The sequence below is a fragment of the Acyrthosiphon pisum genome, chromosome A2 (assembly GCF_005508785.2).
Source record: "Acyrthosiphon pisum isolate AL4f chromosome A2, pea_aphid_22Mar2018_4r6ur, whole genome shotgun sequence".
Taxonomy (NCBI): Eukaryota; Metazoa; Arthropoda; class Insecta; order Hemiptera; family Aphididae; genus Acyrthosiphon; species Acyrthosiphon pisum.
Window position 1 is genome coordinate 43,156,843 of NC_042495.1, and position 24,691 is coordinate 43,181,533.

Here is a 24,691-nt window from a genome sequence, read left to right on the forward strand (position 1 = left end):
ACTCTGTTGTTATATTTTACGAACCAAAAAAAAATAGTTTCGTATACGAACTGCCAACTATAGAATTTGCTTTAATATAAGATAGGTACATATGATTTACTGTTTAATCGTCTGGTAATGAAGGAATATAAGAGTCGTCCAGTTTTGTTTTATTAAGTTGTGTGTATAATATTTTAATAATATTAATATTTATTCGAATGATAACGCGTAATTTTTTTCAACTATATTATTGCCCATTGGTAATTTAATTGCAATTTTAAAATGTAGAAAATTTTTATTTTAATGGAATCTTGAAGAGTTATGATATGTTTCTGTAGTTTCCTATATATAGTTTAGGTCGAAGTAAAAATTCTGATTAACGGGTCATCAGCCTCCGTATAGAATCCTATATAGTAATAAACAAGCCAATAAAATAGGCAGGATTACAGGCAATGCATAAATGTGTTTTTACGACCCAAATTAAATGTATATTCTACAGTTAGTCGCTCACAATCGGTGGTTTTATATAGACGTAGGTAATACTATATTATAATATATATTACGTCGTTTATAAACATTTTTCTCTAAATTATGCGTTGAAGTCGTAAGAAACCAAAAATTAATAGCTTTATTATCAAATAAGACGTTATGTATAGTGTGTTTTCTAAAGTATATCTGTCTCGCGCGTCGTCCGAAGATGACATCTTTTTAACATTTAACGTTATCGAAAACACTTAATGTTATTTATACCTAATTGTTGGCTTAATCAGTGACTTCTAAATGTACAATGTGGGAATGTGGTGATAAATCGATGGCCTGAAAGTGTATCGATTTTTTTTTCACCTGTTGTTATAAACTGCTCTAAAAACATTCTTTTTTGTATTGATAATTTGCTTTGAAGTGTATGACCGACATAATGTTTGCCGACCAACTGTAATATTATATTGTGTTATACCAGGTGATTCTTTTATCATAAACCATTAATTATTTCAAAAGTATTAATCTTTTTGAAAAACATTTTTAGATGGTTTCTAGTCACAACATTTTCAATAATACCCATTAAAATAATATATAATTTATTATATAATTTTAAACAATACCTATATATTTTAATATTTTTATCCTTATCATTTTTTAAGTTGTTTACTTTTTTGAATGACAACATACAGTTTTAATTTCATACTCCAAAGCAGAATATTTGTTTAATTATTTCGATATCTAAAAATTGAATTTAGTACGAGTAGTTGATAAGTTATCAGTATTTAAAGCTTAAATGAATGAAGCAGTATACACCAACATTTTGCGATGGGTAATAGCAGATCACTCCACTCCGCTCATAAAAACTTTTAAGTATATACTTATAACTTATAAACTTACTCGTCCTAAATTCGATTTTTATGTATTGAAATACTCAGAAAAATAAAAACTTTCGAAGATGAAATTAAAACTGAATGCTAACATTAAAAAACTTATATAAAAAATATATTTTTTTTAAAAAAGTTGTTTTATTACAACTTGAAACCATGTAAAAAATTATTTTCAAAAACATTAAGTAATATTTTTTGAAATAGTGTTGCGTTAAATGAATCACCTGGCACGGGTATTTATATATATATATGTATATATAATATATCGATTATAGACATGTATAGTATATAGCTGGAAGTATAGTTATAGTATATATTATATGTGTTCATTTTACGCGTTTAACCAGTTATTATTTATATTATCGTTAAAATGTTTATCGGGATCAATTTTTGAAAGATTTGAAGATTTGAAACTATAGTGAGTTTTTTTTTCTATAATCGTCTTAAGAGGATGCCGCACGGGGATTTGTTGTCTCCATCTTCTTATAAACGTACAACATGGCAAATTTGGTACAATAGTTCTGTAGCTTTTGGATCAAAAAAGAATAATATAACTATGTTTTACTAAAATAGTAAAACGGATACATTATTGTCTAATAAACTTAACACGTGGTCCGCCATTCGTTTTCAAAAATTATTGAACAACGTAAGTGAAGAATAATCTAATTAAATGAAAAAAAATTTCAAGTTATACCTATAATAATAGGTTATCATTCATGATAACGAAAATGTATTCATGTGTCCAACATGACAAGCAAACAATTGAAACTATAATTTAAAAAACCAGCAAAATAAATCCAAACGAAATATCGCTCTGACTATTTACTGGGAAAATATTCAAATAAATTCTAGAAAATTTACAAATGAGGACTTGTTGTTTGAAATGCGTGACGGAGTTTATTATATACACCATATAATTGTTAATATGCATTTGAATTATGGGTCAATATATAGCGTCAACTGATTTGGTTACGGTTTCGGTTTTTATTTGTTAAATGTTTCTTGGTAGTTGGTATATCACGAATTTAGTTTTTAATTCGAATACAATTTTTTGGTTTTAATAAATACAATGTAGGAACATATTAAATATAAATTAATAAATATAAATTATAAACTCGCTCCGCTCAGAATTTAATACTTATACTTACTTATAAATTACAGTTAAAATTATTTTTAAAAACTATGATATTTGGGTTTGCTGTTAAATTTTAGGTAAACAAAATAATATTCAGTTTAAAAAGAGAACGAAAGTCAAGTTATTACCAATGTCAAACATTTAATAAAATATCTGTTAAAATAATATCACAAGCCTAGTCAACGATTATCTGAATATTAAATATTTGCATTGTATAAATGCAATCATATGATATAAATTGTAGGTACATAATTCTATTTAAAGCTTGGAACATATAAAAAGACGTAAAAAATGTTAAAATTATGATATTCTCTCACTATTAGTCATCGTTTGTATGGTTCAGCTATTTTTTTTAAAGTGAAAATTTTTCAAAATCATTTAGGTAATTATTAAAAAATTAATCGTTCTGTTAAACACAAAGATTTTTTTCTTAAATAACGAAAATGCGATTACTAATTAATTATTAATGATCCACGTTAGATTCATCGAATCCGTGTTACTAGGTTAGTGTTGTTATATTATATTATTAAAATATTTACGTCTTCCGTATACATATTGTTTCTTGTCGGATACTCGGATTTCTCTCTACGCATGTTGATATTTAACACGGCCGATTGAATTTTTCACGGTTTATTTGCCCACTACCAGATAATATTTTATTTTATTTTTTTGTTATTATATTTCGTACGAAACTGTCGAAACTTGAAACTAGTACTCGGCGGCAATGTTCAATAAGGTCCATCCATCGTCGCCCGTCACTATATATACAATAATTGTATTATTGTACGCGCGTGAAAGAAAATGTCGCACGTTTAGTATAGGTAGTATATTATATAATGTACTAGGTACTGTACATAATTATCTATATACATAAATATGGCTGTGTAATAATGATTAATAAGTATTCGCTTACAATATTGTAGAGTAGATTTGGATACATAAAATACACTCACCTTGCAGATCGTCGACACATATCCGTAAATCGTCCCTGAAAACAGGCACGGGTTGTATGCACTGACACCTGCAGTTGCCGTTGTGCAACGATTCCATGGACGTTCCGGTCGATTGTTTGTAGCCTCTGCTACCGACCGATGACGGGTAATCGCGTTCTGCCGCTACGATGGCGTCGACCAGCGATGCCGTACCGCTGCTCACTCCGACACAAGTTTCCATCGAACATTTCACGTCTGTGGAAAATAATCTATTAAAAAACTTCGTTTCTTCGAAATCGTTAAATTTTTGTTATTAAAGTGGTGGTCAAGACATGGGAGTATTTGTGTGCAGAGATTATAATATGATACGCGGGTTCATGCGTAGGTATAGAAAAACGTTTTGAAACTCACTCGGTAAAAATATAGACGAAAAATAACTTGTTAAACAATATTAGGAACGGCCGTGGCGTGGATTTTTATATATAGGTAGTAACTAATAATATATTATGGTGACTACCCAAAATATGTGGAGAAAAAATGTCCTCAAAACCAATATATGCTTAGTTGACACGAAGATCACCGTAAAATTAGAATAATTTATAGGATAAATGCTAAAACGAATACAAACAATTTTTTATATAATTTCAAAACATAAATTACGATATAAAAACCAAAACATATCTATATTTATTTCGTAATTATTGAATGTAATAGTCAACAACGATAATTTAAAACTCGATCTTGAACCAATTTGCTACATCATTTGAAAGTAAGAAATCCTTATACAGATTATAAACTCGAAAATTCCCTTTTATAAATTAATATAAATAAATATACCTAATCATTTTACTATTTTAATTATTATTATTTTTCAAATATTTTAGTTATGGAATAATATTTTCAGTGGTTTTTTCACTTCAAAATTATGTAGATAACTACTTAAGTTAACCGCATGATCAAATTATTTCCTCAAATTACACCTGCAATGACGGCATAACTCTTTTATAAATTATTCCGTTTCGTGTATTTATTTGCACTGCACTAAAACCTAGGAATACGGGCACTAGAATCGCTACTTTTTTCCAATGTGACATCGCCACACGAGGGCTGAACTTTTGGTGCATGGCTTGGCCCCAGAATCGCAATTGTGTTACCGTGTTACTTATAGATGGGACATGAATTAGGCGCGAACACGAATATCGAATTACTCGAATAACAGGCATATTGAGGTCTAGAAGAATGGAAATTCAAATGTTTCATTACAAACCCGTCAATTTATGCTAAGGCTTTAAATCCCAGCAATATTTTTATTAAGTTAATTTATGATTGCTGATAGAATATACCCGTTTTCTGTGTAATTAATACTTATATACCTACACAACCAATAATAATAGTGGTTATCGACTATCGTTACATGATATTTTCGTTTAACAAATGTTAATTAATTATAATGTCCGTATGATGTAAATTAAATGTATTCTGTGGTATGGCCTTATACCAATTATAATTTTATAGCTAGCGCAGTTTAAAATTAGAATCTACTTGAGATTCCGGTGAACAGTTTTACATAACTAATGACTGATGTGATATTTTTTTATTCAGTCAAGTCAGGCGAATTGTTTTTTGTCCATATAAATATGCTTCTAGTCTCAGAAGACTTAACATTTCAATCGTTTGAAAATTGGATGAATTGGGTATTTTTTGGGCCTTTGGGGTTTCTCAAAGTTGTAAATGTTTCAAATGTCGGAAAAAACACTATACCTACTTTGCGCTTCGTAATATTAATAGTTATTGCTTTCCGGTTTATTAATACGATAACACACATCGAAAACACCTGTACAGATATCTTCCCAATATTGTTGGTTGTATGAAATAATTCATTTTTTTTTTATTTATACACCCATTTGCGAAGAATGCCCTCTTTTTATTCTAGTTTTTTTTTGTAATAAACATAAAATTATTTATGCACTATTATTAAAACTTAAAAAATCTTCCTAAGCCTATTATCTGAATTAAACTGGTATGTAATTGAAAATAATACTAAAATTGGTCTTAATTTATAAAATGTAGATTGAAAACTTATTTATTCCCAATATGAATATTGTCAGTTTTTATACCATTATAAAAACTCGACTTTAATAACTATTAACATATACTGCTCGATCATAATGATATTTGGAGTGAGTCTATTATTGATCGTGAATTACTGTCATTCATTATTGAGATTAATCTGTTTTAATAATTTACCGATACCGTCGCGTGCCATTCGATATAATAATATTATGTTAATAACAATAATTATTAAAATCAGTTTTAGCCTTCAGGTATGTTGTAAAACTTGATGTTATTACTAATATGGGTTTGGATAATTTATTATGCTATCGGTAGAAAAAATTCAACATGACGGCGCATCAAAGAAAACAATTTGTCAAATAATCGATTTGAAAAAAATATCATTTATTTAAATAGTTGTCTGTTAATAGCATTATTGCCTATTATTGTTAATAATTAATATTAATATCCTATAATTTTTATTGTCTTAATATTTTCTTTATTTTCATTATTATTTATATGTGTTGTATTATTAAGTATAGTCCTGAATTGGTTTTTTAAAGTATTGGCTTTTACTGTATGGGTTTCTTTTTGGTAATTGGTTCATATTTGTATAATACACAACCTAATGTTTTCGGCCGAAGATTGAAGCAGTATGGTAGTACTTACGTAAGTTGCGTAAAATTCCTCAGGAAAAAAATATCGTAATATTATTGAAAAACTCCTATGTAAAATAAATAAAAACTAATAATGTGATTTCAAGCCCACGAAATCGTGTAGTAAATATGCGATGATGTTTTAAAACTGAATCTTTGAAATTTTTTTCATTAAAAACTACAATAATTACAAGCATTATGGTGCAACTAAATGTGGTATTTAGCCAAGTTTTTCTAGTGTTTATTATTAATTATTATCTTGTATATACATAATAGGAATAATTAACTAATGATAATAGTAATCATATATCATCTGTAAATATATTAATATGTTAATATTATATACATTAAATAAGCATACACTAATTTAATATCATCCGAACAAATTGTCATTATCATGATTTATTGCGAGCTACCGCTGTGAGGCTGCAGATATGTTACTCATCTGTATAGATTTAAATAATTTCACAAAAACGTATAAACATATTATTAACGTATTAACATTATAGGTACGTATAATGCATTTACATACACATTCCTAATGCACGAAGAGGTCACACTTTGACGTACACCATAATAATAACATACCGACATTTAGTTTTTTTTTTTTAATCGATTTGTCGGCACGTCGTTGTCGCCCGTGCAAAACGGGCTGTGGAGTTTTCAACCGATTATTATCGTGTCAAGTTCATGTGCCATGCGATCGCAACACGCCTCGATATTATTTTACGACTGTAATTTTATAATATGTTTTATAAGCTGTTCTAAAACCGTTGGCGTTTGTATACACACATTCATTTTACACATTTTTGAATTACGATTTACGACCCATTCCTCCGTTATATTATTATTATGGTTCAATTCCGCGGCCAAGGTGGTAATATACGTTTACACGTGGGCAGGGAGCCGATCCGTTGTGCAGTCCCGAGTCCGTCGCGGTCGACTACGTCATGATGCAAATTCAGTCGACAGACCAAATTATACTCCATTAGTAAGCAATTAATATAAAACCATTTGTACGATGTACCTACCTATTTGATATTCTTATATCTAAACTATTGTTCGCTCTGCAGGGTTTTGGACAAAGTTTAATTTAATTTAATTTCCTAAAACAGAAAGAAAATGAACTGAAAAAAGTTTTTAAATATTTGCATAAATTATCCTTATAAATCGGCTAGTAAAATTGTTATTTGTTTTGAATTTGAGTTAACACTTAAAATTTGAATGAATGTTATTTATTATAGTAACATTTTACATCCTGCATAGGTTATAAAATAAAATGGTATCTACCCATGATTGTTCACTTATAAATACTTTGCATTGCTTACCGATATATTTTATCGATAACTCTCCATTTGATTCGGTCTTGATTACCTCACAGCTATTTCCATACCCTGACATTCACAATTTTATAATATATCTTAATATACACCCCACTTCTAAAACCTAGACTATAATATTTTATTATATCAATTCATATAAGCCATATCAAAGAAAATGGCTTGACCATAATTAAGTTATCAGCCAACATTGACCCTCCAGTAACACTAAAGAATTAAAAAAAAAATATGAGGATTATTTGTGATCTAACGGATTTATTTTTATTATTTCAACTTTATATATAATAGTCGTGTATCATATAATATAGTAATCAAATGTTTTATCACTTATACATTTTATTGCCCATAAAAAACTATATAGGTATTATCTGGTTCTGATATACTTATATTAGTATAATGTATAAAATACAGTACTTCTTATATTATTATGTGTGTCTCGGCACCGTTTCGCAGCTGCATATATGTATATTTTTTTTCTACTTATAATCTATAATGGTTAAAAATCATACTTGACAGTGAACCTCCCTCAAGAAACTATAGTAACAACAAAAACTTTCTTACAAGAATTTATATTATTATTTTACCACGTCGATGTTGTAAAAACGCGTTTACACTCGTCGGTCTTTACAGATATTACGGAAGTGAGATTTTCTATTTAAAACCTAACTGTATGAAAATAACTTTTTCTATACGACACTCCGTGGCAATATCTTATTACTCCGAATGCTAATATTCAGTTAAAAACCAAGCCAAAAAAATACCAACCAATTATTTAGTTCTAAAGTTATATTTCGTTTAGGTAATAATTAAATAATATATGTGTCAAATATGTAGTATGTGCGAACGATAACGCGATATTCGTGATGTGACTACGTTATACATATTATAATATATTGAAAATTACAATACAATATGTCAATATATCACTATGATATCAATATTACTGGTGTACTGTAGTGTAAATGTGCAACCAAAAATTGCCTCAGATAATTTGTACCTACAGTCTATAATATAATTACAATATTTGCTACGTATTATTTACGAGTTTATAAAATACTATAAAACATATTTATAAATATGTAAGTATATTGAAAATCGCAAGGTTGTAAACATTTTCTAAAGATACACGGTTAAATATTAAAAGTGGTCGATCACTAGAAACTTAAAATTTTGAGTGTAGCTCACTATAATACTAGTTGTTAAATAAAACGTAGGGGACATATTTTGTTTTAGACCCGGATACTCTCCTCCCCCCTGCAGGTTGCGCCATCAATAAATATTTTCAGTTTCAGTTTCTATAATGTTACTCGCGTCCGTCGATATTATTATCAACCCGGGCACGTAACCAGCCGTATCCTTACAGCTTTATTGCGCCCATACTGTACCTAAAACCATTTTATAGAAATACGACTGCATCAACTTCGTAACCATTATAATAATAAATAATCAGTGATAATAATTTGTTCGTTTCCTACGCAGTCGTTTACCTGACACGTCGAACACGTCTCCTCGATGATGCCGGGTGATGGAAACGGTGGCGAAAACGGTGTCCAATAGGAGCAGGAGCAAGGCCGTCGTTAACGCCGGCGAAGACTGGAAACGAGACGTCATAATATCAGACCTCGTGTCGTTGACGTCCGCGCACGCCCGCCACCTGTAGCACGAGACGGCGGCGACGACAACTTTCGCCGTCCGCTCTTCTTCAGCCGGCACCACCATCGCACTCGTCCTCCATCCGATCACCAACGTCCACCGCTAAACTATCTGTACATCGTCGTGAAACAAACACCAAAACAAAAAACAATTAATATATTTATATCGTTTGTACGCCGTTTAATATTATCGAATTTTTTAATCACATTCTCGTCGTGTCGTCATGACGTGTCTTTATAATAAAATATAATATTATGAGCATTAATTGAACCAATGATTTGAGTTTTATTGCATAATAATATAATATTGTTAATATCTACCTACAATATAATAGATATGCATAGGTTTCTCGAATAATTTGAGTAAGTATTCTATCCCCATAATATACGACTCCATGAAGTATGAACCATTTACCTATGTCTATATAATAGGTATACTGTACGTATGGTATTATAGTTTTTACACGTATTCATATATTCAGTGCTCGAATCGAGTTGGTGGGTCATGGGATGGGAGGGGGTAGTTTTTCTTTTTAAAAATATACCTATTAATGTACTCTTTCTAAATATATCATTAAGCTATTTAAATCTCCAGGTACGCACATTTTTTTACACGCCTTTCTATTTATTAATTATTTCTCATTTAAAGCACTGATTATATTATATACGAACAGGATTTCTGAGCAGTCTGTTCTCATGTACATCCACGTTGGCCAATTGATACGTCATAATGTATATACTCAATTTATTATATAGGTATTTTCATCATGGCTTTACATTTTTAAACATTACCGGCTGTTTAAAAAAATGCGTCGCACCCGCTTATGTTGTCTTACACTCGTACGATATAGACAAAACGCGTTTACGCAGTCTGAGTAGAACTCGCTCAATTTTAGTCTTCGAATCAAAATTCCTATTATAAAATTAAATTATAAGAATATTTCAGTGTCCAAAGTGGTGCGTTTTTTAAAAATTAATTTATATTTAAAAATTTATAGATAGGTCGTTTAAAAATGTGGAAATGGTCGTTATTTCTCAACAATATATTAGGTGTTATATTCGGAATAATGAAAAGAATCGTCTTGCTCTTCGAAATATTTTCATATTTTCATTTTAAAACAGGTATTTTTACTCTAGAACAAAAATTTAGTGAGTTCTACTCAGACTGATTAAACGCGTTTTGTCAAACATATTCGGGTGCGACGTCCTCTTAACAGAAATTACTATAATATTAGCAATTATGCTGTTTACATAAAACAGATATACAAATTGGGTATCTCAGATATTCACAAAATGGGCCTCTGTTGTGAAACCACATAAAAAAAAAGTAAAATGAGAAACGAATAATTTAATTTTTTTATTTTCAGCTTAAGCCAAACTAAAAATTATACTAATTGTACCTCTTTAGTCTTTATGTATAAAATTGTATTATAACTGTTCTCCAATTAACATTTTATGAATTTTGTTTTATCCTATCATAATGATCCTCAAATACTTCAAATATTTTTTTTAATAGGTTATAGATATCTACATACCAATTAAAAACACGAGCATTAAATGAAACTTTTTAATTATAATTTTAATACCATGGTTCGTTGTATTATTCATAATAATTACTCCTTTAAATATAAGATTGAAAAATATGTCCATTTAAAAAAGAGTCTTAAATCATAGTTTCATACTCGCTAATCGCTATAGTCAGTAGTCACTACCTAGGTGCTAATTTTTTATATTGGTTATTAAAAAATAATTATTGGAATAATTTATTAGAAAATGGTTTCTTTACGAGACCAATTTTCGGATAAAATACTATTTACTCTAACGTTTTATTAAGAAGAATTTATCAACTTTATAATAGGTTGATATCGAAGTTTTATAGTCCTTGTTTCCATCACAGCTACCTATGCAATTTGTGGTTCAATTAACTTTTTTACCCGGCACGCGTAAAACATTAAACGATTTAATCTATAATGAACACAATTTAATACAATTAACGGGAAATTAAAAACAACATTGCTTCGTATACGCAATCAATTTAACGGTAAAAATAAACTTCCGAGTAAATTGTGTTTTTAATTGAAAAATTCTTTATTTACTTATAAAAAACGAGTCATATATAGTTCTGAATCTTACATAAGAAATATAAATCTGTGCTATTATATCGAAGTTATTATTAATTGGTTATTATTATTTTTTATTATGACGAAAATTAATCTTGACAAATTCACAGTATGAGCCTATTATATATAATATTATACCTCATATACATTTTCTATATCTGTTTTATTAAATTTGTCATAAACCTAAACTTTGTTAATAATGTACAAATATTTTTCAATGAATATATAACTTTTAAAACTTATAAGTCCATTATTCGACCAGGTGGTATTGTTTAGTGTTTAAAACAATAAAAAAATAAAAAAATACTCTCGCATTAGTTAGAATAACATTATACTTAAATATTACGAAATTATGCTCGGACGCTCAGTTGTACCTACTCACAATAATACTTTTAATAGATTTTATATGGTGATAATATGCTGTTGATTGTATTTTGTCCCCAAGTCGAATACATTTCGTTTCGAGTGCTGTATAACTACATTTATCGATAAATTAATAACAAACTGGAATAAAAATCGTTTCTATTTTCGTAATTCCACGGTAAAATAATTTTTGATGGGTTGATAAACATCAGTGGTTAGAAACAAAATACGTGATTATACTGAATAAATTATAATTGTACGTAAATAGGTATGCGCACTGTTGAGGTTTTTATATTAGGCATTGTAATCTCAATCAAGTCGTTATTCGTAATAATGGTATAAAATACCGTCTACACTATAATATATACCTACACGTTTTGTCGGCGTGTGGGTACTATAGGTACTCACTACACCCGTACGAATACGAAGCGTATAAAATATTTAAACGTTATGTTATTTTAACCTGGTATATCATAATTTGAAAAATATAGTAATAATATATTAATTATTATGCCTGCAGGAGCGTGTTAACGCCGTATTAAGTAGTTGAAATATATAATAATAATATTATAATTATTATATTAGGCGCACGTCCCCAAAATAAAGTGCGATCGGTCACACGCATACACATACTCGCACAGTTTCTTTCTATGTATTTATAGTCACTATTTAAGTCTATACATAAATACATATTATTATACGCTGTTATTGTGCCCGTTTCACAGCCACGCGAGTTTTTCGATTTATATATTATTTAAGTCCATCCAGTCTATATATCATATTCTACGCGCATGCAGTTTGTCACAAGTGCATGATGGCTTACAACGGCATATACCTGCTTTTAGGGGAACGCTAATGAATACATTTGCCCCCCCGTGGACATCATACAATATATTATTTTTAATCATATTTAAATTGTATGTAGCCATGTTGTATAGGATTGTGATATTGACAAAAAATTGTTATTATAATTTTTTTTTCTAGCATCGTTAATAATTTAATGCACCTAGGTGTATTGCATTATAATTTATCGAATTAATCAGTTTTTAAAACCGTACTATTAACTTTTGAAAGTAACTAAATGCTATTATTATTGCTTCAGGGCATTTCGATTTTTCATTTTAATATATATAAATAATATTATAATCTGTGATTTGTTCATTGCGTACCTATATCATTAAAATGTAAATAATTTGCACTATTTTTTTAAACACACACCCATATATTATATAAATACTGCATTTTAGTGAATTAATTTACTATATTTTATTTTATTTAATATGCTGTAGATTTAAATCGTGATTGCGCTCGAGAAATGTGCTTGTGTGGATTAGTGGTATTGCATATTATTATATTAATAACAAATTATAGATCTACCCGTAGTGAGTGAGTCAGTGCCAGTGATACTATCATTAGTATAATCCCAACAGTTAAAAAGCGAAAAATAGATTTTACCCGTCATATTATGTATGGAGTATATTGTACTATTTTGGAGTTGGAATATTGTGGAAATGATTATGGGATGAAAAAATATTTACCCCCTCCCATAAAAAAACAGTCTACGTACGCCACCGCGTGCAGGTACCGCACATGACGTACTTATACTGCATCCACGGTAATTCGATAAGTTATTCATTTATCTAACACATAACTCATCGTTCGCGTACGCCGTGGTAGACGACCGTATAGAGAAGTGTATAATATTATTATACATCTACTTTAATATTATGAAGTTGGACGAAACGCCACGCTGCAGGTACCTATTATAATTTATGATCAACCCGTGACGATTTCTTATTAACCAGTTTTAATTTTCGTTATTTAGTTGTCCGATGTGTTGGAGGTTGATTGAAAACAGCGCACTATCATATTATTATATTATAGTGTTAGGTACTTCTGTAGCAGCTCTATTTAACGCATTTACCTACCTTTATGTATATTATAATATATAGGTACAAGTCGTACAATATCATACAGCGCGCGTGAATAACAAATCGTCCGAGACGCTTTGCCAGCAGCTGCTGTTTACCTACTAATTATACGCTCGTACACGAAACATTATGTACTTAACGGAACAATAATCGTGTGTACATTTATACAGTGCTGCGACGCCTCCGTAATAGGTATATATATATCCATTATATATATATAAGTTGTAAATTATTATAATATATATAGAATAGGTACGCGAGGTTTAATAGATCACCCGTATTGCCGACGGGATACGCATCTCGTTGATATCATAGTTGAATGTAACTTGTAGCTATAATAGATACAAAGTTTCCTCTATATTTATATAAAAGTTACAAGTTACAGTTAAAAGTTGCATTGTGCTTTTTGCAAAAAATGTGCTTTGATAATTCATAAGTGGGGCTCCAAAAACAAAAACAAAAAACAAGATTCTTCATAAGTTTGTCTACCTTTATCAAAAAAAAAATGTCTAAAGAATAATCAAATTAAATTTTTACGAGCGTTTGAAGTTAGACTTCGATTATTTTCACGTAAATTAACATATTTCTATATACAACGGTTTTCTTATTTTGTTGTTATTCAATAACTAATAATCGTAGATACCCAAAATGTACACCATAGGTACCTATGTTTATTTTATATTTTTAGATTCTGAGCGGAGCGAGGAAGCTATTCGTTTTACAATGGTGTTTTTTTTTTCTTTTTATATCCTGTATACAAAATTTCCACCAGAAGGAGTGCTTCGATTTCAACATATAGTACCTTATCTTTTAGCAAATTGGATAAAGATGGTACTTTAAAGAGGACATTTTCGGATTTTCTCAATAGTTATTTAATGCCACGGGAAAAACCACCGAAAAATTACGAAAAATTACGAAAAATTACGAAAAATTACGAAAAAACGCTAAAAATGGGATTTTAATTTCTAACGCTTTGTTTATCACCATAGAAACGAATACAAAATTATAATTTTATAATATTAATTCAACTTACATGATAAAATAAATAATAACAATATAAAATATCCAGACTGAAAAACCGTCTCCGCTCAGAATCGTTTTTCTTATACAATGACCCACTTGTAACCTACTGTACAGCAGAGCGACATCCACTTACCTGTTTTTTTATGCTTGATATTATTTTCAAAATATTTTGACTCTTTTTGAATCTACATTTTTTTAGTTTTTTTTTTTTTATAAATGTAAATTGAATTTTATTCGCTTGATCAAAATGCTTGAAAATGTAATACAAGGCTGAAGGCTCCTCTTCACACATTGTTACGATTCCAGTTTAAAAATATTAAAAATACATGGTCAAGATTTTTTTTTATATTCCTCCATTTTGGTTTCCACAATTAATCTGGTCACTGGATATTCAGTGGTTGTATGATTATAGCTGATACATCTTTTTTCCTAACATAACGACCATAACGTGATCTCACCTAGTCCCTGACCAGTCAATAATTCTTTGTATACATTTACTAATGTCACTTTTAACTTTAAATTTAACTTACTTACATATAGCTTTTACCTAGTTACTCAACATAAAAGCACCTATCTAGTAACTTGTAACTTGTAACCAGTTACATAAAACTGAGTACCTTGGCTAAGTCCAACCCTGGGTATAGGTAATACCTAACGTACACCTGACACGTGGTCCTTGCGTATGAATATAATATATATAATATGTAAATATAATAACTATAGCCACTATATACACCTACCTTATATGTACCTATAAGACATTTAAAAATATTGTTTACAGCCTCACAGACATTTGCGCCATTTATATTCATTAAGTTAAGTTATATTATATAATATATTGATATCCGTAAAAATAAAACGACTATAGTTTTGTATGATATGGATGAACGCAAAAACGTATGACATTGATTTACGCACGAGCTCGAGAGAAAAAATTACGTACCTAATATACAGGTAATATGCGTGTAATCATATTATAATATTGGTAAGTCGCGTGCTAGTTTTCTAGCGTACCAATATAATATTACACATATATCTGCCGTGTAATATAATATGGACGAGACTGTCTGGTATTTAAATTTTTTTTTTTAATGATGGTCTTGAAATTTTAACCGACTTATTGACAATCTAGACTGAACGGACGTGCACGAAGGCTATTTCGTTATTAGCGAGCGAACCACGACGATTAATTATTCGTATAGGTATTCATGAACATGAGTGTATAATATTATATACCTCTGCGTATTTTACGACTATGTAGTGAGACGCGAGTGGCGAATGTGCCTCGAGGGCGAACATAATATTTCCACTGGACGAAATATTAAATTCCGATATGATGGTTACATAATACGGAACCACGCCAATACGGGTATATATATAGTGATTTGTGTCCAAATACTAAACAAGAATAAATATAGTTAAACCCCTAGAATATCATATTTATGTATAAGTATAGTGTACACATATATATGGGCTATAGGATATAGATGCGTTTCATAGGACTCGTAGGTCGCTCGTATAAGCGGTATATATAGGTAGCTGTTATTACGTCGGTAGAACATCATCTTCCATATCGCACGTATACATAATAATAATATACATTAGTCAGTATTGAATATAATTATATGTACACTAAACATTTACCTATTATACCTAACCGTTGTTATATATTGACATATTAAATTGTATATGTGTGTGTGTACCTATATGTACCTACGTGTACATATTATAGTGCAAGTCTCGCCGTGGAAAATAATAAATTGTCGTAATGCAGTTATTAAAAAAAAAAAATATCTCGGTGCATCAGTTTTCTGTATATGGTATCATACCGACAGACAAGGCAATTACATCAATGAAAAGATATACAAAATGCTATAGGTATATACTACCTACTTATATTCGCCGCTATACATCATAGACATGCGCGTTGTAAAAATGATACCATTTTTTGAACCGTAAGGCTAGAACATCGTAGGTAGAATTTATATTTATATATTATGTTCAGATCGTGTGTAATTTACACGATTATGTGCTTGTAATGCGAAATACGTTCAATTTGTATATGAATAAGTTATACTTACATTAAATACAGCATTGTACACTTTGATCGATTAATTTTTATACATAGGTACACATAATATATTCGCAATCAAGTATTCAATGCGCATACCTTGGTCTGGTATGGATCATTTAGAAATGATTCTAACGTTGTATAAAACTAAGAATCTCTTGTCACTAAAAAAATAATTCAAAAGCAAAACATTATGCAATATACTTTTATATACTATTTATTTATTTATTCATTCATAGTATATGGTAATAAGCCCAATGTAAAAATACACATTTTTATATTCGATATTGATTACCGATTAGAATTGAGTATATTAATTAACAGATTAGGTCGAAGAAGTGATTACTTTTTAGGGAAAGAGAGGTCCTCATTTTCTATTTTCATTATTTGGAGAAGTGATTCATTTCACTATTAGTTGATTGAGCGGAAAGAAATATGAAATTGAGTGGGTTTTTCGCTACAAACTTTGAAGTTGATAAACAATAGAGTTGGAAAGGAGAATTAATTTTTGAAGCGTGTTATAGAGTAGCTATAGATCATCATGAAAGGTTATATAAGGCTATTATAAGTCTATAATAGAGAGATAACTAAATCGATATGCTGTACCCTATTATTTTTGAGTGTACACCAATGATACAAATACGAAGATTAAGTCGTAAATTATAGCAATTGAGGATGGATTTAAATCATTGATAGAGTAGGTAAAATTAATAGGATTGCCACTTCTAGTAAAGGACGTGGACTTACATTTATGATTTGTCGATGTTATGGGAGAATCCAAAGGATTGGCCCCATTTGACAAATGTATCAAGATAATTTTGAAGAGCTTTAGAGTCATTGACTATTGAGATTTTGGAGAAAAACAGATTTTTTTCTCGTACAAATGAATAACTATAATAATATTATAATAAAACTATAAATAGTACACGTATATTAATATTTTATTACGATTATGATGTCGATCTGTCGTGGTTAAATTAGGAGGTAACGCGCATGATGGTTCGCACATGAAAAAAATATATCATAATATAATATAACTTATAACAGCATTGCGTTTAAGCACCTAAATACGTATACAACGTATTAAATACCTATAATAGTATATCATAGTATATTATAATATATTTTATTCAAAAAAATGTGCGAGCTGTTATAATTAACAGGGCACTGCCACCGCCCACAGGCGTACGCAGTAATAATTATAACAAATCTCGAAAATGTGTGAACTGTTCGGTTTGCAGTCGGCGCTCTAACTATATATTATTATTTGCGAGCGCGATATATTATATATATATATATATATATAGTATAGGTATATTATATTATAATTTGTGTGAGTGATGAGAACACGCGTAACCACACGAGCTAACTAGTCCGCACGTATTATACGAATACAGAGAAGATCAGCAGCCAGTGCGTGGTTTAATCGGTTGGTTATATATACACCTACAGTTGTGCATGTAATATTTTTATACGTTCCAGCTGGGTATTTATGTGTGTGTGTGTGTGTGTGTGTGTGTGTGAGTGTAACCGAATTGTTTTCAACGTACTCACACGCAGGTAATTCCGAAATCGTATTGTCGGCATGACTGCTTTATTTTTTATGATATTTCGTTTTGTTTTAATGCCCATCATATTATATATATATAAAGGTAGATTAAAAAAAAAATAAATAACAGAAAAAATTAGTACCAACGTGGAACGTAGTAGGTAACGTGTGGGTAATTATAATTTATAACATTGTTAAAATAAAAAAAACATGATATTAACCAAATTACGACGATGTAAGCTCGCACGGTATCTCACATGTTTGACCGACAATGGTAACCAATTACTGAACATTACACATGTATAATAATATTATAATATGATATAAATATTATGCACGCGTTGTTGTATGACCGTTTCGGGCTCTCGCATCATCGACTCGCTGGTGTTTTTATATTTTATTTATTTTACAGAAGATTTTAAGATATTAATATTAAATACGAGCCTATAGTATACGGGTAATAATAATAATACATTATGCGAACGGTAGCTGACGCGTTTCAGTATATTATTGTATTATACTATATACATATTATAATATATTGTTATATGTAAATAAATATATATTATTTGGCGACGAGCACTGAATATTATACCATAAACCTACATCGAATGACATGCCGACAGAGTGTGGGTTTTATGACGTGTAATAATATATCGTACACCCGGTAATAGTATGTAATAATATATTTATAATTTATAATATAATAACACACACACACATATACACAGTATAACTATATGATATATTTATCGGTATAGAATCGGTGGTCACCGGTAATGTAGGTGAACATAACAATAATAATGTGATATTGCATTTTTACGTTCCGAAGAAGTGCCCATTATAAAATATGTAAAACTGTTACTCTAATAAGTATTATTCTACAACAATTTATACACGCATATAATATGATGCAAAATGAATATTATGGTTATGGTCCGTTCGTTGTGAAAAATAAAATCACGTTTGGTTTTCAATGAACTATTTTTGACGTGGTAAATGAAAAACGAGTGTGGAAGACATATACAGTACACCTAAATCCTATTTAAATTATACATAAGTTTAATGTCTTACACGTGTTATTTACAATTTACGCGATTTTTAAAAAATATTAAAATGTTAAAAATATTTTTAAAAACAAGTTTTCATATACATATTAAATATCGGCGGTAATCGCATGATCATAATAATAGTACACGTAACCGGTGAGCATAGAAACGCCAATTTACACGAATAGGTCTACATTTATGTTAATTATTTTTAATTTTTTAAAATGCAACAAGATTTTCTAGTTATACTTAGTCTCGCGTGCACTACAATTTTATCGCGATTTCTATATGCCGACTCCGTGAAATCGTTAAGACATCTTTTTTTAGGCGTGTAAGAAAATGTTTGTAGACCGACCGAAACATGTTTTACAAAACACTGATAATGTTGCCCGTCCGTCATAGAAACTATTATTAAACTATTATATGCCGGTAGCCGATAGGGACGCGTAAACGTGTTATATTTTTATTTTAGCTAAACGAAAACCAACGTATATTTGCATAATATCATATTATTTATTATTATAAGTACCGTATACTAACGTTATCGCGATAAAAAGTTTGTATATAAACGTATTTGATTTTAAAATGTTTTATTTCAACCCAAAAGTTGCACTATATACTAATACACTATACGCAGTCCTGTAAAGTATTTAAGTAAAAGTATTTGAGTAAAAGTATTCAAATACTTTTTTAAGTATTGAATAACTTTTTAAATACTTTCAGCATGAAGTATTTTTAATGGTATTTTAAATACTTTTTTTTGTATTAAATACTTTTTGGTATTGAATACTTTGGTTTTTTATTTCGAACATTTTATTTTTATTCGAAATAATTGGTTGGAAAAATATTATTGTCAACTACAATAATAGAATAATAGTTTTATTTAATATTCTGTATTTCTGTGTTAGCCGAAGCCCAAAGGTTTGTGAAAACCAGGTTTCTAAAAAAAGTTATTGAATATTGAATAACAATATTCCCTTTAAAACTATTAGATAACTATTAGATTACCTACTACCTATGTGTTTATATTACGATAGTTAGAAACCCACTTTAAAAACCAAAAGTATTTGAATAGTATTCCAAATACTTTTTCAAAGTATTTGAGTAGTATTTGAAATACTTTACAATACTTAAAAAAAATGTATTTGAGTATTTACTCAAGTACTTTTTAAAAGTAATCTTTACAGGACTGACTATACGTCTATACACTATTACATGGTGAGAGTAATAAAACTTGTGGTAATGAGGTGTAGTATATAATAATAATAATAATAACAATATGTCTAGACGAATAACCCCACATCATGTTACAACAGTTTGTATATTAAAATTATATTAATAATATACTACGGTGTTATAACGCGTTTATGGCTCGTTATTATACCTATAAAGTGTTTGTGCGGATTAAATATCTATTATTTTTGTAACGTTCTTTAAGGCAAAGACCAATAGTTTAAACGTTTTAATACTAAAAAGCTATAGGTAGGGGAACATGGGTCAACGTGGGGTACCGGGGCAAAGTGGGGACATTGTATTATCTATTTATTTAATGTAAAAAATTTATAATATTATTAGATATTTAGATTTATGGCTTCCTTGGTCGTCTGAGATAGTATGGTAGAAGTTTTGAATCGAACTAGTGATTATTTTGTAATTAATCAATGAAAAACTGGAAATATGCCTATTATAATTTACTTGATAATAGAATTGCATATTTTGTTATTTATATATTCAATTATTTTGCGCTTTGTTATTAATACTTTTCTTTTTTTATTTAAAAGTCTATGTTGTTTGTTCTATGATTTAAGTTATTTATTTATGTTTAGGTATTTCAATAAAATATAATCAATGGCTCTAGGTAATTTAACTATTTGGGGCAAAGTGGTTTATACCTGTCTAGGGCAATGTGGGACCACCCAAATATTCTCAAAATAAAGGAAGAACTTAAGTTGAAGGGTAGATTCAGTATCTATTATGTAAAAATTGGCTTCATTGTCTTTGCGCTGAGTTTGAAGAAAAAGATTAGAAAACCATGTTTAAACGTGAATTTTGTTCCTAAAATTATTTTTATGTTTTATAAAATTTAAAAAGTTACAATTTACAATTTAATTTCTTTGAAGTTAAGCTATACATTTAAGTATATTAACATTTTTTATAAAGAATTTGTTGTGTTTATAAAATTAAGTAAAATATATGGAATTTTTTCGAATGTCCCCACTTTGCCCCTCATATGAGTAGCAAAGTGGGGTAAACTGTACTTTTTTTACATAATTTTAAACTTACATAAAAAAAAATCAAATTTTTATAAAAAATGTATTATCAATAACCATAACCTATAGATTGTGTGCACAAAATTTGAAAGGAAAAAATTGATTTTTAAGTGTATTACAGGTCTTCAGACATTATAGCGTCCTCATTTTGCCCCATGTTCCCCTATATTATATTAATACAAAGGTAGATTAGGTTTACATTTTTGATATTATCATATAATATTTATGATTTGATGTATTATTTTAAATACATTATAGGTATTTTTTGTTTCTTAATCGACAATATAATTCACAACGCTTGTACTCGTAAAGGTTAGAGTTTAACTGTTAGACTAATATTTGGAAGTTAGTTTTGAGTTAGGTATTTAGTTGAGTGAGTATGGATTGCCACATATAGTTTGATATTGTATTATTAGTATTGATATTGATTCATTTATTATTTATGTTTAAAAGAACAATACATTCATCTTATTAGTATATATTTGAGAGAATATTAAATAACTATTAAGAAAACCGGTATTAGAGTAAAAGTCAAACTCTTTGCGTTTAACTCAAATTCCCTATGTCCAACATAATATCTGCAGGTATAAACTATACAATAAATAGCAATTAAATCTTAAAAGTTAAAAGTACCTATATTCTATGGTGACAAAATAGTTATCGAGAAATTGTGTAGGAAGTTGCGTGCAGTATAACTTGTACTTGTATATAACTTCTTGAAGAAAAATATCTCGTTTATTAGTATAAAGTTAATAATATAAGTTTCATATCGTAAAAGATTGATTTCTTAGAAATCTGAAAATAAATAGGTACGCCCATATTCCGGAAAATTTAGCTTTAACGTAATTTTCCAAATAAATATGTAATGAATAATGATAAACGATATTATATATTATGTAATGCTCTTGAAATGTAAATAGGCTTTTTAAGAACATAATATGTATTATTAAGTATACTATATGATTTATTATTGTTTTAAAATTATTATTTATTCTATTTTATTTATAATTCGTATGGCGTAAACAATTTTCGCAAAGTTTTTCAACATGTTATATAAATATATAAGGGTATCATTAAACATTCTTAAATAAAGTAAAACTAAAACATGAACACGTACAAAAATTATTATGATACCTACAAAACGATTTAACACCGAGATGAGCGGATCCAGACCTGCACGAGGCGCGAGTGCAGACCAACATAGGCCACTTTATCCTCAGTATCTATTTAATTTTAAAACACTAAAATAGTAGGTAGAATAATCATTAAATAAAAATTATTTAAGCATAGGTAGCTGAAAGATGGATTTCATGTGCGCTAACTCAAATTTAGAAAGTCTTTATTTTGACTTTCTATAATATTATTTCTGATCACTAAAACAATGTCGAGAAAACATTCTTGTTTAACTGAAATTATTATATTATATTATGTGTAAAAAATGTAATATTAGTACGTGCATTTGGGTGCGTACACATATAATAATATCATGTGTAGCTGCAATTAATTACGAACAGTTTTCAAACTGTTTATTTTCTCATAACAAATAATTTCAGGAGAAAATAATTATTATATCATGATATAATTGTATTTATAATATTTGCATTGTTATAAGTACTGCAGCTTCACATGCAGCAACATAACTACGTAAACCATAGGTACGTAACTATTTCAAAGTAAGGTCCACATCTAGATTTTTGAGACATTTTTTTCAAGACCAGACGGATTAAACATTTTCGAGTTAGTAAATATAAGTTTTTTTTATCTTAAAAGATACACTGAATATTATTATAACCACCGCTAATATTCGTAAGGTTGCCAACTTCTGCAAGTGCATATTATATAAGTACAACGAATAAATTGTACTATTTATTATTATTTTTTATTTCTGTTTTAACTAGAAATTTTTTTTTACCATTATACCTAATTGATATTTCATTTCACAACAAAACCAATATTTTCTTTATATCATAATTATATCATAATCAATTGAATTTTTAAATCATTTTATTTTGTGTCTACTGATAACCAACGTGGTAGGCGGTTAACTTGAATAAACTCGTGATATATATGTTTATGAGCTTTATAAATCACAATGTTGAATTTGTATATAATAATAATAATAAGTCATTACATTTTAGTTGTTTAAGTTTAGTTTATACTTGATAACTTACATGTATATTTTTTATTGATCTTCGAATAAATATATTTTGCGAATTGTGTTTACAGTTCATTTTAATTTTATAATTATGATCTTTGACAATTCCGCGGCGTCCAGGATGATCACCTGCACTCAGCAGATTCAAATACAATTAATATACCTACTACTTTAATACCTACTATATGTCTATACAAGATGAAGATATACATCATATACGATTTATATGTGTAACGTAATAATATGTATATCAGTATACAATATACATATATAGTTACGCGACGATTTACGTGAACCGTTCACCGGTGATTTCCAGACATTTAGCAAACGGTTTTTGGAATTTCAACCCTTTTTCCACTTGCCACTGGTAGTCACGCGCCTTATAGCTTTACAGGACGGCGCGTGCCTTATATGATCTGATCATTATATATCTACTCGCTGCACGTGCAACACACACACACACACACACATTAGTCTTTATAGCCGACGTTGGGTTATAGCCTATAGGTATGCTATATATTACTCTTCCGCGCGTATAATTACCAGTTAGCCCCGCCGCGTTTGGATAGATCACAATATGTTTTCACGTGGTTATCTTTCAGCAACTGCATTCGTCAAGTGGTTTTAATTGGTTCTGAAGTAGAGAATTAAACCGTGTTTACATCAGAGTTAGATTTAAACACGGTTCAATGGCTCATCTTCTTCATCTGCACTCTTCAGTTGCGGCCACCGCAGTCATTACGACTGACACCAACATAATGTATTATAACACACAGCGCACTATAATACATAATAATATAACATTATTATGTACTGCTCTGTCTGCACAACTATAAAATGTCCATAATATTAGGTTAGGTTACGTTTTTTGTTTTGAACCTATGTATAGCATGTACCTACTATTATAATTTTGATAAATATTTTAATATAATAATACGCATATACCGATGTACTATGTACTAAGTACGTAAAATATTAAAAATATACTATCATCCATCTGTTTACCCCCTATTCACTGTTGAATGCAGTGGCGGATCCAGGGGGGTG

The 24,691-nt window shown here is 29.2% G+C and overlaps 2 protein-coding genes across 4 annotated transcripts in view; one reads left to right on the top strand and one right to left on the bottom strand.

The window, feature by feature from the left end:
• The window catches only part of LOC100575208, a 23,144-nt gene extending 13,760 nt beyond the window's left edge, over nt 1-9,384 (top strand). For all 3 annotated transcript variants that reach the window (XM_029489136.1, XM_029489135.1, XM_029489137.1), the window contains one exon: nt 8,941-9,384. In XM_029489136.1, coding sequence (XP_029344996.1) covers nt 8,941-8,952 — 12 coding nt within the window. In that variant the 3' untranslated portion in view covers nt 8,953-9,384. The remainder of the gene's footprint in view (nt 1-8,940) is intronic.
• The window catches only part of LOC100573451, a 42,660-nt gene continuing 20,517 nt past the window's right edge, over nt 2,549-24,691 (bottom strand). The window contains exons 2-3 of the mRNA XM_029489138.1: nt 8,949-9,225; nt 2,549-3,668 (exon numbers count right to left, since the gene is read on the bottom strand). Coding sequence (XP_029344998.1) covers nt 3,391-3,668; nt 8,949-9,180 — 510 coding nt within the window. The 5' untranslated portion in view covers nt 9,181-9,225 and the 3' untranslated portion in view covers nt 2,549-3,390. The remainder of the gene's footprint in view (nt 3,669-8,948; nt 9,226-24,691) is intronic.